The following is a 17,023-nucleotide window of genomic DNA, read 5'->3' on the forward strand; positions in this document are numbered from 1 at the left end:
TTTATTCCCTCCTAAGTGAGCATGAAAATGACTGCTAACAGCTGACAAATGGCTGATAATTTATTAGGCCTGACTGGCAACAGTGTCAGTACAGCATCTGTTTTGTAAGCCATTTGTTTTTCTTCTTTCTTTTTTTTTATTAAAGGCCACACCTGCGACATACGGAAGTTCCCGGGCTGGAGGTCAAATCGGAGATGCGGCTGCTGCTGGCCTATGTCACAGTCACAGCCACACCAAATCCCAGCCGCCTCTTCGACCTACACCACAGCTCACGGTAACACGGATCCTTAACCCACCACGAGGGGCCTGGGATCAAACCCAAGTTCTCATGGACACTAGATGAGTTGGTTTCCACTGAGCCACAATGGAAACTCCTAAGCCATTTATTTTTAGAGGTGGCATGAGTGACTGCTTCCAGCTGACAAAACTACACGAGTCAACCAGAAGTGGAGGGGTCTGCAGCTTTCCCATTTTGCCGTATCCTTTATGCTAACACTTCTAAAGGCAAGAAGCAACCTTGTCTCACATTCACGTCTCTACTCCTTCCTCCTGAGTCTTGATCCAGTCTTGTCCATCAAATCACCTTATCATCTCCATCTCCACCCCGCCAACAGCCTCGTGCATTGCTACGGCACCATTAAGTATATGCTCAGAAAAAACACCACTGCAGGTAGAATGCACAGTAACAAAACAGGATGAGCTTACTACTGGAGTATCTGTTACCTCTCTAACCAGTGCTGTTACCCATTCGGTTATGCAAAACTAATCTAGGGCCCTTCTCGTCTCTTCTTTCTATTACTATTTAACCCATTTCCAAGGTCTGTACATGCGATCTCCTCACCTCTCTCTCCAAACTAACTCCATAGTTGATCTCTTGCTTAGATCCACGATGTCTTGGTTTTCAAAGCGGGACTCGTGTGCCCTAGAACGCTACACATACACTTAAGATGGGAAATTAAACAGTGGTACTTCTACTTCTGTGACTTTTTTTCTCATTTATCCTTTTTACACTTGTATTCTTCCATGTTTCAGAATGTATGCAATATGGCAACACCAGACATATAGATAACTACAAACACACATGCATTAGGAAATAAGATAAAAACTCCAGGGGCCACCAGTCTAGATTATTAAATACCATCACCTAATTAAGCTGTCCATTCTGATTTCCACATCTCTCCCCTTCCCCACAGTAGACAGGGATACTTAACTCAACCAAATCAAGGTATCTCTTAGTAAAATCTCTTCCGTAGCTTAATCTTAAGATAAATACCCAAATCCAGTGCTTTCTCCCCATGACGTGACTGTGATCTAATTCATCCAGTTCATACTGTGTGCCTCTACACTCCACGTGCATCAGTCTTTCTAACTGTCAAATGAGCTGGGAGTTCCCGTTGTGGCTCAGCGGTAATGAACCCAACCAATATCCATGAGGACACGGGTTCGATCCCTGGCCTCATTCAGTGGGTTAACAATTCCGGTGTTACCATGAGCTGTGGAAGGTCAAAGATGCGGCCTGGTTCCGGTGTTGCCGTGGCTGTAGCACAAGCCAGCAGCTGCAGCTCCAATTCGGCCCCTGGCCCAGGAAATTCCATATGCCGCAGGTGTGGGGCCTTAAAAAGAAAAAGAAATAAAAATAAGTAAAATTAGGTAATACCAAATTTTCTAAGAAATATGAAAAATCTGTCTGAAGACGAAGGCGAAGAGTTTTAGTAGAACACTAACATTAGGCAAAGTGGCCCAAACTTAGACAAGCAAGGAAGTACGAGACAGAAATGTGTGGCTGCCTAGAGCATCAAAGTTCAGGGAGAAATGACACAGGCACCCAACCCCACAGATAAGGTTCACGGGCAGCGGCAGGGGCCTGTTTGGGCACCTGGGGTGTGGAGCGTGGAGGTGGAGCCTGGCACGTGCCAGCTGCCTCTACATGAGCTGAATCCTGAGCCGCTGCAGCTGCCGACCCTCGACAACCTCTGACCAAGACCAGGATAAGGCCAAACAGGTCGGAGATATTTTCTGGAGAAAATTTTTATGAGCCCTATATTTGCCTCTGCTTGTGTTTAGAAAAGCACTACAATCCTTCGGGTGACATGTGCTGTTCGTGAACAGTAGTAACCTTCCGTAAAACGTGCGCTGGGTGGCGTGTACCTCCCCCTCCACCAACATCACGGGTACACTGGCCTTTCCCTGTCTCCCCACAGCAGCTACTTCAAAGCTCCCCGAAATGCTGCCTCCAGGGCTGGAGTCCTCATTTTGCCCCAAATAAGACTTAGCTCTCAACTTTTAGGTTGTGTGATATTTTTTTAAATGGGCACATCCAGTGATATGGGGATGCCTCAGACCATTTTTAAGGAAGCTCAGGTAACTTCACTCCCTTATCCACATGTAAAGAGCTGAACCTCTTAACCAAGAAAACATGTTCATTTTAAAAGTATGATACAGAGATTTTCAAAGACCATCTCTGTTCTTTCCTACTTTTATAAGAGAAAAAGAATGAGAATCAAAAAAAGAGTTCCTGTTATGGCTCAATGGGTTAACAACCTGACACAGTGGATTAAGGATCCAGCATTGTTATGAGCTGTGGCGTAAGTCACAGGTGTGGCCTGGATCCCATGTTGCTGTGGCTGTGGTGTAGGCCGGCAGCTACAGCTCCGATTCAACCTCTAGCCTGGGAATCTCCACATGCCAGGCTGCGGCATTAAAAAGACAAAACAAAAACAAAAACAAAATCCCAGGCAAGTTCTTAGGTCATGACTCTTGAATACACATCCACTCAGGATGGTTCACGGAAAACCAAGCCGAAGTTAAACCAGGACAGCGCTCTCCTTCTCCACGGGAACCCTATTGCCCTGGCCCTTCTCCTTTTCTCTGCACAGTAATCCATGATTTCAGCAAAACAAGAAGCAACTTCTATCTAAAACAACACAGGGGAGTTCCCGTCGTGGCACAGTGGTTGGCGAATCTGACTAGGAGCCATGGGGTTGTGGGTTCGGTCCCTGCCCCTTGCTCAGTGGGTTGGCGATCCGGCGTTGCCGTGAGCTGTGGTGTGGGTTGCAGAGGCAGCTCGGATCCCGCGTTGCTGTGGCTCTGGCGTGGGCTGGTGGCTGCAGCTCCGATTCAACCCCTGGCCTGGGAACCTCCATATGCCGCGGGAGCTGCCCAGGAGATGGCAACAACAAAAACAACAACAAAAAGACAAAAGACAAAAAAATAAATAAATAAATAAAACAACACAGGGCAGCTTACAAAGGACAAAGGTGTCCGTGTTCACTTTTTGAAATTCAGAAGTATGTAAAATTTTATTAAAAGAATAATTTCACTGAATACACAATTAAATGAACTGGGTTGGTTTACCTCACATGGGTTTTACGGATAGAATTAAATATAAATAATCAGTGTGGGTTGTGAGCAAGGACATAAAAATAAAATTTGTTCTACAACTAAACATTGTTAACTTTAGTCTCTGAAATTTACTGCATCCATAACAATATGTATCTTTATTTCACTACTCTTTAAAAACAAAATGTCTCACAATTTTGATTACTGGCTTAAATTTGGTATGCCAATTCAAATGTGAAAGTATTTTACTTAGATGAAACTATATTCAGACAGAAAAAAATGAAAAAAAGCCATCACTTATGCTGTCAAACTTAAATTAGGCATGCTATATTCCCATTCTTAAGAAGTCATAAATGTTACTCAACTTCTTTTTCTGGAAAACTGCATATAAAATATATTTTAAATGATATTCTTAATATTTAAGTTCAACCTATAGGCCTATGTTATTTTACTTTCTTCATTAGACATTTTCCACGTAAAATCATAGTCTTTTACTTCTAATCCTCTAAAAATGAAATACAAAAGCAACTGCAACACATTTTTATTTAAAAACACAAAAGCAAGGGAGAGGAAAAAGAAAACCCTGAAACTGGTCGAGACTAAGATCTTTTCAATTTATTGTGTGACTGCTGAATCAAAAACTTTATATTAAGTATTAGAATCTATTAACTACTCTGTTCACTATTAGCTATTAGTGATAAACTTTACATTTACCTATTGTGTCAGCTGTCTACCTCAATAGACTTCAAGATGCTCCAAAGTATAACATCACTGTCACGCTCAACTTCCTTCCCCAAAACAGCAACCAGCACGGTGCCTGGCACACAGGAGGTAACTGATAAATCTGTTAACTGGAGCTTTCTACAAAATCAGTATAACTTAAACACTATATTTATGTGTTGTATGTGCATCTAAATAATGCAAATGGGAGAGAAAAAAATATGAGAATGAATACATTTGCATATAATTATAGTGAAGAAGCAGGAGGTATAGACAAGACCAGAAATATTTAAACAAAAAAATCAGTGAAATAAAACTATCTTCAACTAAAAAAACAACCCTTAGGTGGATGGGTAAGTGGGGATTCCTATAAAGCCTAGTTCAGTATAATATAAAGAAAATCTCTAGCTGACATGTTTTTTTGTGTGTCTTTTGTCTTTTTAGGGCCGCACCCGTGGCATATGGAGGTTCCCAGGTTAGGAGTCCAATCAGAGCTACAGCTGCCAGCCTACACCACAGCTACAGCAATGTGGGATCCAAGCCGAGTCTTTGACCTACACCACAGGCTCACGGCAACGCTGGATCCTTAACCCACTGAGCGAGGCCAGGGATCGAACCGCAGCCTCATGGTTCCTAGTCGCATTCATTTCCGCTGTGCCACGATGGGAACTCCTATAGCTGAGGTTTTTAATGGACTGTAAGGCTGGGATCCCACAAGCATCCCCCGCCCCCAAAAAAAAAATCTTTTTAAAATTGAGCAAGGAAGACACCTGGTCCTTGGGCAATTTCCAGTGTGAAGAGAAGTTATTTCCCCAAGCCCCATGACCAAAGAACCATCAGAAGGCTGAGCATGAGAGAAATGTTCAAGAGAAGGGTGACTCTAGAAAACAGGGAGGTGTCTTTAGAAAGGCCATCTGGCTCTGTCTTCTCCAGCAACAACCTTATGCTGAATTTGTTTTTAAATGAGTCAGGACTCCAGCAGGCGGCTGTTGTTCCTATTCACTATTCACAGGAAAATGAAACACACAGTAAATACCTGTGTAAAGTTTTAAATGACACTTGTTCAGCTTCAAATAAAAGGATAAATACCGGCAGAGAAGTAATTGCTGGACCAATTGATAATACAGAATATCAAAGAGTCCTGAGCGACTAGCGCTTGTCTGGAATATGATACCTGAAAATAAAACTGTACTGCCCAAACTGGGGCAAAAGCACCGACTTAAGAAGGAAAAGATACAATTCAAGCTGATTTCCCAAAATAGTACCCCTTTAGAGCACTAAATTAGTTATAGCTTCCTAAGAACAGAACTCTAGATACTCAAACATCTATACATGCAAGTAAATACTATAAATTACTATTACTGCATTAAATATACTCGATAGCTGTTTATATATCACATCTAAGGCTGGATTAATAAGACTGTAGGCTACATTAAAAAAATACATATTCTGGAGTTCCCCTCACGGCACAGCAGAAGCGAATCCAACTAGGAACCATGAGGCTGCAGGTTCTACCCCTGGCCTCGCTCAGTGGGTTAAGGATCCGGGATTGCCATGAGTCGTGTGGCAATTCGCAGACGTAGCTCAGATCTGGTGTTGCTGTGGCTATGGTGTAGGCCAGCAGCTTCAGCTCTGATTCAACCCCTAGGCTGGCAATTTCCATATGCTGCCCCCAAAATAAATGAACAAACAAATGAGAGAATGAAACAAGTATTTATTTATCTTTCGGCCTTCAGCATAAGGAGACACTAAATAATTTGATCTTTACCTGCTAAAGATCACTGTATTAGGATTATCACTAACTATGGTTCTGCCAAGTTTATTTATACAATCCTATCATTTTCAAGTGTTTCTGAAAACAGCAAGTCCCATTGTAGTAAAAGAAGGAACAGAAGGTACGAGGACCTGGAAGCAGGGGAGCGTGTCCAGTTAATGCAGAGTCCAGAGGGGCCAGCTCATGAAGGAACTCAGAGCAGTCTGTACTCTATCCTGAGGGCAATGGAAAGCTGCTGCAAGATTATCTGAACTGCACAACAGAGGTATACAAAACCCAGCCTACCTCCCAGTAACATAAGGTCACCCCCCAGTATCACCTGCAGAAGACACTAGAGACCTGGGAAGTAGCAGCACTCATCCTGTCAGTGTCTTCAAACTGGGGATGTGTGATTCCAAGGCTGAAGGAAAATGTTAAATCCATGGGAATCTTAAATGACCTTAAATCTGAACCAGAAAAAGTAATCCTTTGTGTATTATCACAGTAAAGATCAGGACACAACTTGCACAGGAAACTTCTTAGTAAAAATGTATTTCTTCCTACGTAAATGTCACTGTCATAGCCAAATATCCCTGAAAACTTCCAGAAAACACAAGTCATTTCTTTCTTCACATGAATCATCACAAAAACTGCAAGAAATAGCAGATCTACTCTACAGGAATTATTTTTGGTGTCTTTCCATGAGCAGGATGCTATTATACGCCTATTCTACTTCCTGATCAACACTCTGCACCATTCATAGTACTTATGACTTAGACTGTCCTGGAGATATTTCTGACCACGTCTCGACACAACAGCCTTATGGTCAGAATTTTTTTTTTTTTTTTTTTTTGTCTGCCATTTCTTGGGCCGCTTCCACGGCATATGGAGGTTCCCGGGCTAGGGGTCCAATTGGAGCTGTAACCACTGGCCTACACCAGAGCCACAGTAACACAGGATCCGAGCCATGTCTGCGACCTACACCACAGCTCACGGCAACGCCGGATCCTTAACCCACTGAGCAAGGCCAGGGATCGAACCCGCAACCTCATCGTTCTTAGTCGGATTCGTTAACCACTGAGCCACAAAAGGAACTCCAGAATTTTGAGTCACTGATTTCTGTTTCTGTCATATCATGCAACACAGTACCTTACTAGGAGTACAAATTAATTTTACTGTGACTTTTTCTCTTTTCGATTCCAAGACCATCTACCTCTCAGGAATTTTCAATGGATTAATAAAACACTGTCACACGACTCCTGACATAAAAAACCAAGTGTCAAAGATAACCACTTAATATCATCTTCAAAAGATTCATGAGAATTTTTCTGGCGTTCCTGTCGTGGCTCAGCGTTTAATGAATCTGACCAGCATCCATGAGGACGCAGTTCCATCTGTTGGCCTTGCTTAGCTGGTAAGGATCCAGTGTTGCCGTGAGGTGTGGTGTACATCGCAGACACAGCTCGGAGCCCAGGTTGCTGTGGCTGTGGCATAGATTGGCAGCTACAGCTACAGCTCCGATTTGACCCCTAGCCTGGGAACCTCCATATGCCACTGGTGCAGCCCTAAAAAGGAAAAAAAAAAAAAAAAAGGACTTTTCTATCTTGCCTAGATCATAAAAACAGGAATGCCCAATGTTAATTCTGAGGCACTAATGTGCACATGCGCTTGGCTGAATACAAACATGGACAACCCAGCGGCACACACCATCACTCACTGTCTGATGAAAGCATGTCCCAAAATAAGCTGTGCAATCCTAAAACTAATATAATATTGTAAATCAACTATACTTCAACTGGAAAAAAAATTAGGCTATAAAAATTGTGGAACAGGACTGGCTGCCACTGTGTGTAATCACTGTTCTCACCAGGGGCAAAGTAGCTCCTACAATTACTGTGTCCTATCATCAATGGACAGGACAGATTTCTATTCTATCGAAGTTTCTCCCTCCTGCATCCTTGTTTTCAGATGAAAAAAATCCCACAAAAAGTACCAGAATTGGATAGTTTAATACCCAGCAAATTCTTCACCAATTTATGAACAACCAATATGATGAAAATTCAGGAATACAAGTAATTGTACACATCTCCCGCAGGAAAACATATCAATCACCACGGAATGGCCTCCTCAGCTCACTGCAGCACCATTAATTAAATTTCAAGCTTACTGTAAAAAGTCACCAGCTAGGACTTCCTGCTCTGGCGCAATGGCATTAGTGGCATCTTGGGAGTGTCGGCAAGCAGGTTCGATCCCCAGCCTGGCACAGTGGGTTAAAGGATCTGGCACTGCTGCAGGGGCGGCTCAGGTCGCAACTGCAGCTCTGATCTGATCCCTGGCCTGGGAGTTCCAGATGCAGTGGGGCAGCCAAAAAAGAAAAAGAAGTCACCAGCTAGACTGAAGAGACCAGCTGGACCTCTATCACATGATCCATTATAAGATGTACAACTGCCAGAGAAACAGAGAAAAAAGAATGAAAGACAGGAGTTCCCGTTGTGGCTCAGTGGTTAACGAATCCGACTGGGTGGCGGGTTTGATCCCTGGCCTTGCTCAGTGGGTTAAGGATCTGGCATTGCCATGAGCTGTGGTATAGGTCGCAGATGTGGCTTGGATCCCACGTTGCTGTGGCTGTGGTGAAGGTTGGAAGCTACAGCTCCAATTAGACCCTTAGCCTGGGAATCTCCATATGCCCCGAGTGCAGCCATAGAAAAGGCCAAAAAAAAAAAGAGTGATAGACAAACAGAATACAGCGTCTGTCTGACAACAAACTTCAGGCTAAAATAACTTTCTATATGATTATGAAATGCAGATTTATCCAAAAAAACCCTCCTTATCACTGAACAATTTTTATGTATTAGGTATGAAATAAGGCTACCGCATCTACATTTTCCCTTTCATTAGTAGCTGATAATGATGATGGCAGGAATTAGAATAATAATATTTGCCTATTTCTAGGAGTGGGAAAATCCCTCCCTCTCTTTTTGGCCCCACCCATGGCATACAGAAGTTCCCAGGCCAGGGATAGAATCTGGGCTGCAGCTGCTGGCCTACACCACAGGGGCAGCAATGCCGGATCCTTAACCCATTGCACCAGGCCAGGGATTGAACCCATACCACCAGAGACAATGCCAGGTTCTTAGCCTGCTGTGCCATGTCAGGGACTCCCAAAAACCAATTCTTAAATGCCTAGTCCCCCATGTAGTCATTGTTATGGGGAGGAGAGGAGATGAAAAACAGGAAAAGAAGGAATTACAATGCTAAAGAAGGAAAAGCTGGTCTTACATTAAAGAGAAAGAATCCTACGTTTAAGAGAAAAGAATATAAAATGATCCTCATCTACTGGGCAATCTTATCCAGTAGTTAAGATTTCTTTGCCAGGATGCCTAGAAAAGATAAAAAGACATTATGGAGATTCTGTTCTCAGTCAACAGCTCTCCCTGACCAGTTAGGGTAGCAGTTCTCAAAGGCTGTGGTCGTGGGAACCCCATCATACTCTTAAAAATGATTAAAGACCCTGAGGAGCTTCTGTTAATGTGGATTATATCACTATTTGCTGTGTTAATATATATATATATATTTTTTTGGTCTTTTTGCCATTTCTTGGGCCGCTCCCGCGGGATATGGAAATTCCCAGGCTAGGGGTCGAATCGGAGCTGTAGTCACCGGCCTACACCAGAGCCACAGCCATGCGGGATCCGAGCAGCGTCTGCAGCCTACACCACAGCTCATGGCAACGCCGGATCGTTAACCCACCGAGCAAGGACAGGGACCGAACCCGCAACCTCATGGTTCCTAGTCGGATTTGTTAACCACTGCACCACGACAGAAACTCCTAAATATTTTTTTTTTAGTTTTAATTTTTAGCAGTTCATTTTAAAAACAATTAAAAAGCTATTACATGTTAACGAAAACATTTTTATGAAGCAGGATTATTCTCCAAAACAAAAAATCAGTGATAAAAATGACTTAGTCTTGAGGTTCCCATTTTGGCTCAGCAGGTTAAGAACCTGCCGCCGTCTCCGTGAGGACGCAGGTCTGATCTCTGCCTCGCTCAGTGGGTTAAGGATCTGGCATTGCTGCTAACTTCAGTGTAGGTCGAAGATGTGGCTTGGATCCAGTGTTGCCGTGGTGTAGGCTGGCAGCTACAGCTTCAATTCCACCCCTAGCCCGGGAACTTCCATATGCCACAGGTGCAGCCATGAAAGACAAAAAAAGACCCAGTCTCCTATTTTTACAAATCTCGAGAATGTTGGCCAAGCAAAAAGGAGACAGCTGGATTATGTTTGCTTTTGCAGTTAGTATTGCTGTGTTATGTCATCTGGTTGAAGTGTAATGAAGTGAAGGGACTGCCTTACAGACGCTCCCCCCCCCCGCCCCCACTCCGAGAAGGTCAAGGAGAGGATCCTCCAGGGTCCTTGAACCACACTTTTTGAATCCCTGAGTCAGGGTTTTAAACTGAGACACTTGGGTTAGCCCGAAAGAAAAAAAGCACATGGCAACAGTCAAGTAGACTGTACTCCAGGCAGTAATCCCACTAATGATGAGGAGGCTTGTAAACTAAGAGGAGTAGCTGCAATTATTTATTAATGCAAACTTCCCTCCTAGTGACGAAGAATTAGAGAACCATTTCAAGTCTTAAATATACATAATGGAAGATCGTGCTATACTGAACAAATGAGAAGGCTCTGATATATTAGTAACTATCACTTGCATTAATCCACAGTCTTTTTCTGGTCCCAACTCCAGCCTAGAACTTCCAGTAGTTCTTGCGGGTGGCTGGAAAAATCAGAAAACAGAGGCACACAGGGAGACCAAGGGGGGGGAACAGAAGAGAAGCAGCTTTCCAAGCATTTGGCCAATGCATCCATGGCAGATAAAAAAAAAAAAAAAAAAAAACACCTATGCCTATGTATCTTCCTGGGGAAAACAGATCAGTCACTCGGTCATTCTGCACAAGCGCTTAATTCTCTTATGGAACCCTGACTGAGAAAGGCCGGGAGAGGCTGCAAGATATAACAGGTAGGATATAGGAACCCAAGGCCTGATTCCGTAGTTCTCAACATTTTCAACAGCTAGAAACCCTTTTATTATTTTAACTAATCCCCCTGGAGTGATACTTAGAGCTTCCCCTAAGAAACTGTACTTATCATTAAGCTTTGTTTTTTCTTAAGTAAGCAAAGATATGTAACTGGTCAGGTTCAATTCAGGTACTGAGACAGTTCAACTTTTCTTATCAGTATCTTGGCACGAGATCCAGAGATTTTTGAAAGTGTCAACAACAGTTTTTTTAGAACTTCTGAGTGGTTTTCGATAAGCCTAGAGTGCCTTCCATCTGGTAACCACCTGGAGACACCATCTCTCCCCTTCCTGACCTGTCCCTTGCATCTCACGGACACAGTGGAAAGAGGCTGAATCCTAAAACTGAATCTGGGCACAAATGCCACTTATGCCACTGTCTAGCTGGGGGCCATTGGGCTGGTCCACTGACCTTCTGGAAGCCCCATTCTCACCTCTAAAGCAGGGATAATGCCACCAACTTTGCAGTGTAGTTAAAAAGATTATCAGTAACGTATGTGCCCAATTAGTGGCATACATCCAGTACTTAATAAATAGATCGTTATTCCTGTCTCAGAATCGTTTTAACAACTACATGAGGACATGAGTAGACGCCCTAGAACAATACCTTCACAGGTACAGGCACTAAGTAAAGTTCATCACCTCCTCTTGGCTCTGCCCCTTGCCTCTTCAAGCTGTGTCATTTCGGGTCTCGTCTTTTTCCCTGATACCATCACAACAGTGCCCTAAATTGATCTCCATGCCTGTAACCACATGCTCACCAATCCATCACTTCTGTCCTAAAGTATAACTTTTTTTTTTTTTTCTAGGGCCGCACCTGCAGCACATGGAAGTTCCGAGGCTAAGGGTCGAATCGGAGCTGTAGCTACCAGTGTAAGTCGCAGCCACAGCAACATGTGATTCAAGCCATGTTTGCGACCTACCACAGCTTAAGGCAACGTCCAGAGAGGGCAGGGATCAAACCTGTGTCTTCATGGATACTAGTCAATTCGTTTCTGCTGAGCCACAACGGGAACGCCTATATTCTCATTTTCAATAGATATAAAAAGCAGTCTTAGGTGTTTTCTTCTTACAAAGGTTTGTTTAATCCTGTTCGGTAGAACAAGAGTAGGAGAATAATTTCACTGGATATGCATATGATTTTCCTTTTTTTAAGAAGTGGATTTTTAAAATTATTTCCTATTTCCAATGGCTTAAATCTTTTTCCAAAATGAAAAAGATTGTGTAACATTGCTTCCACGAATCTCCTTTATAAAATATACAAAATATAAAGGACTGACTTTATATTTTATATAATCCATAACTATTATCTGCAAAACTACTGTAGATGTAATAGAGAAACAACAGAGAAATCAGAAATATCAGTCTGGATAATGCATTTTTGAATGCACTTAATTTAAAACTGAGTCCATTTACATTAGACAAAGGAAACAGATAAACTGTAGCTTTTGGTATAAAAGAAAGAGCACTAATTCAACTCTTTTTCAAAGATGTTAGAACATGTGATTTGTGTTTTTAAAATTCCAAATATAACTCACTGTATTTAGCACCTCCTGTACTTTCCAGTATATTAGATAATTGCACACCAAGTTAAAAACAAAATAAAGGAAAACATTCCTGCCACCCAACCTTTTCATAAAAGAAATGGAAATATTAGATATGCACACAGAGCACCTTGGAAAGGTCAGTATGACTATCCCCAGAGAAAGCTGTTTTTTCTTAATTTAAAAAATTTGTTTGAGGAGTTAGAGGATTCTAGGGGCAGGAGAAAGAGGGAGAGAGAATTGCGTGATTTTTGATTTTGGCAAAAAAGACGAGTTAGTAATTTCCAAATCCTGCTCTAGGGACGCACGTGGGCGCCCCAGTGGTTCCAGGCCCCCAACTCCCACATTAATCAGAGAAGCTCCCAGGTTTTGGGTTTTTTTTCCGGGGGCGGGGGGGGGGGGAGTCCTGTTTATACATGGATCATTTGTAAAAGACTGTTTGAACAAATGTGTTTCTATTTTTAAAAAGCCTGAAAATCAGTATGAATGATAGTAACATTAACCAATATTCAATGAATAATACTAACATTAACACCTAATTTAAAAAAAAACAGAAGTTCCCGTCGTGGTGCAGTGGTTAACGAATCCAACTAGGAACCATGAGGTTCTAGGTTCAGTCCCTGGCCTTGCTCAGTGGGTTAACGATCCGGCGTTGCCGTGAGCTGTGGTGTAGGTTGCAGATGTGGCTCGGATCCCACGTTGCTGTGGCTCTGGCATAGGCCAGAGGCTACAGCTCCGATTGGACCCCTAGCCTGGGAACCTCCATATGCCATGGGAGCGGCCCAAGAAATGGCAAAAAAAAAAACCCCAGAACTCAATATGTAAAAAAGGTTTTAAAAAGTAAAATATCACAAAGTAAAAAAGACTAAGAGCTGTACTTAATTTACCTTTATGAATTAGTTTCTTTTGCTTCTAATCAGAGATTAGTGGGATACATTGTTTGGTCAGGGAGGGGACATGCAAGTTAAGCTTTTCCAACTTGGTTTTGGCAGGAAAAGAACAGATGATTTTAGCAAGGAATAGGCTATGAACCCAAAGCAAACCGCTATGGAAGGGAACATACGTTCACGATCAGAGGTAACGTTTTTGGGTATATTTGTTTAGGTGGAGGGTGGGGGCTCACTAAATGACACTGAGTGGGTACAAACCTACCCTACTTTTCAGATCTTTAGAAAAGATTATAGCTTTCCCAAGGACACTTCTGATCCACAGTATCTCAATCCTCATATGCCTCCACTTCCAAGCCAATAGATGGCATCAAAAAAATCGGAGATTAGTGTTTAATTTATGAAAATAGCCATTTTCCAAATAAATCAGACTATAAAGAACTTCAACCATTTTATATGCTTTGTCTTTGATGAAAAAGCTACAGAACCAAAAGCTTCTTTGCCAATGACTGGGGACACGATGCAAGGAGACGGCTGGGAGGGACCAACTGCTTCCACTAATCTCTCTCTTTCCCCAGCCCATGGCAGGTATAGGCTGAGACTGTGACAGAGAAGAGAATAAAGCTTCAAAATCATGGAAGAATTCAATTTTTCTGCCATACTAAAAATGCTAGTGAGATGATGGGCCATCTTCCCGTTTACCAAAATTTTTATCATGTGGAAATTAAGAGAGAATGTAATTGAGTCTCTCCACATTAAGACTCATTAATTGCAAAAAATCAAGACCAGGAGAAAAAAAACATTCAATGACTAATACTAACATTAACACCTAATTAAAAAAAACACCAGAATCCAATACGGCAAACTATATGACTACCCACTAATTTAACCAATTTTTCAATTGGTTAAAAAAAAATTGATGACAAGATGAACAACAGTCATTTGAGCTACTTTAAATTGGTAACATTTTGTTCTACTATCAGTGGATATTCTTTTAAAGGTTAAAAAATTAAAAAATAATGCTAGATTGTTCCAAACGTAGAGAAGCCAAACATTACTCTTACACATACACTCTCTAAAGCGTGGCCCTTTAATTATTTATTATGTAGTTGATCTGCTTAATATTAAGAACCATAATTCGAGTTGCTTTCTTATGGTAAAACTATGGTAACAGAAAAGCAATTCTACACCTACGGAATGCCGATAAAATACCGATGCCTGAAAGAAGAGTACAATGACTTATGATTTCTACATATAAGACTATATACCTACAAGCAGACTTTTCTATGCTATTTTCTGAACTTATTGACAAACCAAGAGAAGTTCCAGTGATTTATTTTCTCAAAATAGATAAGAGAATTATGTACAAATTTTTATAGTGATATTAATTTCCTCAAAATAAAATCTAATATAAACCACCTATAAGCATAATTAATAAGGTATTTTGAGCAAGATTTCAAAGTGTCTTCTTGCCCTGAAATTCATATCTGAAACAGACTAACTCTTGGGCTTCAGTCCTTCTGAGAACAGGGCAAGGTATACATAAAATTTTAAGTATCTATAAAAGGTTTTGAAATTCTATACCTTCAACAGAATATCAAATTCTAATCTAAACCATTCATCTTAAAAATATATAAATTTTATTTACAGCAGACTTATATCAGTAAGATTGCCACTAAATACACAAAGGCAAGAATAACCATCTTTGTGTTTTATTGTAACATTAATCTTCTGATTATGAAGTCTATCTTCCCAGAGAGAGAAACAACACATTGGTATATTTTTTTCTATTTCTTAAGCCAAAATAAAAACAGAGCTTATTTCTGACATGTATACAGTTTAAATCCTGTGGGTTTTTTTAAATGGAATTATTTCTACACATCTCTCTGACCACCAAGCCGTGGCAGAGGACATGCAATTCATGGCATCTACCACCTGAGGGCACTCCTAAAATCTGTAAAGAACTTGTAGAATGACATTTTTATCAACTAAGAAGGAGACCTAGTCCTCTTTGAAGTTCATGGGCTCATCGGTGGCTTTAAAACTGTTTTAGAAATGTAACGTTTTTCACAAAAAGTAAGATGAGGATAAATATGCATATTCAATCCACTGTATCTATTCTCTGGGCCTCATGTCCCTTTAAGGAAAGTTGAGGTTCTAGATCAGAATAAAGAAACAAAATAACTTCAAATGAGGAGGTTAAAATATTACTAAGTAATAAGCAGTTTTCTAAGAGTACCCTTCTAGAATATATCATCAACAAAGAAAAGTTCACATTTTTTTAAGAAAACAAAAGAAGTTCTAAGCATTACTTTGACTACATCTATGATATAAAAGTTGGTCAGAGAAGATTCACTTTAACATGCACGTGGGCTTCGGGTCAAGAAAACAAGTAACCCATGGACACCCTACCTGCTTCCTGTGAGTTCAACACTTCCAAGGCATGCATCATGGCACTCGCGAAGACATTGGCATCTTCTTTGCTGCCAAAGTTGAGACCGTACACCTGTCTAGCGTCCCGCCATTGGTGGAAGGTCTGTGTAGCTTGATTGTACTTCAACCCTTTAGGAATGGCACAATTTATCACGACCTAGAAGAGAGTAATTCTTTACAAAGTCAAGCTAATAATGGGCAAAATCAACAAAGGCAACAAATCCTGAATGGACATATTCACTCAAACCTGCTCCTGACAGACTGTGGCAAAAAACGTTTCAAACAGGGTAAAATTAGTCTGCAGAAATAGCAGCCTTTGTAACTGGCTATCAGACAGTTACAAAGGTCTGACATTAAAAGATTAAGTGAGTAAAACAAAAGAAAATCTATATCCCTCATTAAATATATTTTAACATGTTTACTGATGTATTATAAATTCAGAAAGTATATAAAACATAAGCATGTATCTCGGAGACTGTTTCCATACCGCCAAAACCCAAATCAAGAATTAGGACACTAACCTGAGAAACCTCCTCATTTTCTCCCCTCCCAAAAGGGTATTAGCCACACTTCTAATATCATTGATCAGTTTTGTAGTCTTGGGGTTTTATATGAATGGATTTACACAATACACATGACAATTTATCTGCCCTCTTTCCCTCAAAATTGTTGATGAGAGGCTTCTATGTGTGTTGCACGTAGTTGTGGTTTATTCTTTTTCATTGCTCTATGGCATTCCACTGTATAATGCATGTTTATTTACCCACTTTCCCATTAATGAACAATGGAATTATCTGCAGTTTGGGAATATGAAAAACAATGTTAGGAACATCCTACAAAATGTCTTTGGTACACGTGAGCACGCATTTCTGTTGGGCCAGGAGCGGGACTGTCAGAGCCCTAATACATATGTTTAGTTTTAGTAGAAAACACCAAGTAGCTTTCCCAAGTGGTCCTATCAAGTTTCACTTCCGCAGCAGTTTATCAGAGCTTGCACAGCCACACACAGAGTGCAATATTACAACCAGTACTGTCAGTCTTTATTTCAGCAATTCTGCTGGGTATGAACACAGTATCCTTATGGTTCCAGTTAGCAGTCCCCTGATTACTACTGAGATACAGGGCCTTATCACATTTTAATGGCTATCTAGAGACCTCTTTTATGAATACCTGCTAAAATTAAATATCCTGTCCATTTTTCTAAGTTGTCCATCTTTTTCTTCATAGATCTGTAAGACTCCTCTATATATACTGGCTGATCACATGGTTAGTTA

At 41.2% G+C, this 17,023-nt stretch overlaps 1 protein-coding gene and 1 long non-coding RNA gene across 19 annotated transcripts in view; both read right to left on the reverse strand.

The window, feature by feature from the left end:
* Nucleotides 1–17,023, reverse strand: part of ENAH (ENAH actin regulator) — a 203,968-nt gene that overhangs the window by 56,214 nt on the left and 130,731 nt on the right. For all 18 annotated transcript variants that reach the window (XM_084979217.1, XM_084979213.1, XM_084979210.1 and 15 more), the window contains one exon: nt 15,729–15,906. In XM_084979217.1, coding sequence (XP_084835343.1) covers nt 15,729–15,906 — 178 coding nt within the window. The remainder of the gene's footprint in view (nt 1–15,728; nt 15,907–17,023) is intronic.
* Nucleotides 1,003–5,139, reverse strand: LOC146398820 (uncharacterized). Its single transcript, XR_014817468.1, has 2 exons — nt 3,355–5,139; nt 1,003–3,137 (listed from the first exon to the last, which is right to left on the reverse strand). It is a non-coding gene; the product is annotated as an uncharacterized LOC146398820 (long non-coding RNA).

Source organism: Sus scrofa, chromosome 10 (assembly GCF_054392235.1).
Source record: "Sus scrofa isolate SSC_HxYL_T2T_F1_AM1 chromosome 10, Sscrofa_HxYL_maternal_Yorkshire_Landrace_v2.0, whole genome shotgun sequence".
Classification (NCBI taxonomy): Eukaryota; Metazoa; Chordata; class Mammalia; order Artiodactyla; family Suidae; genus Sus; species Sus scrofa.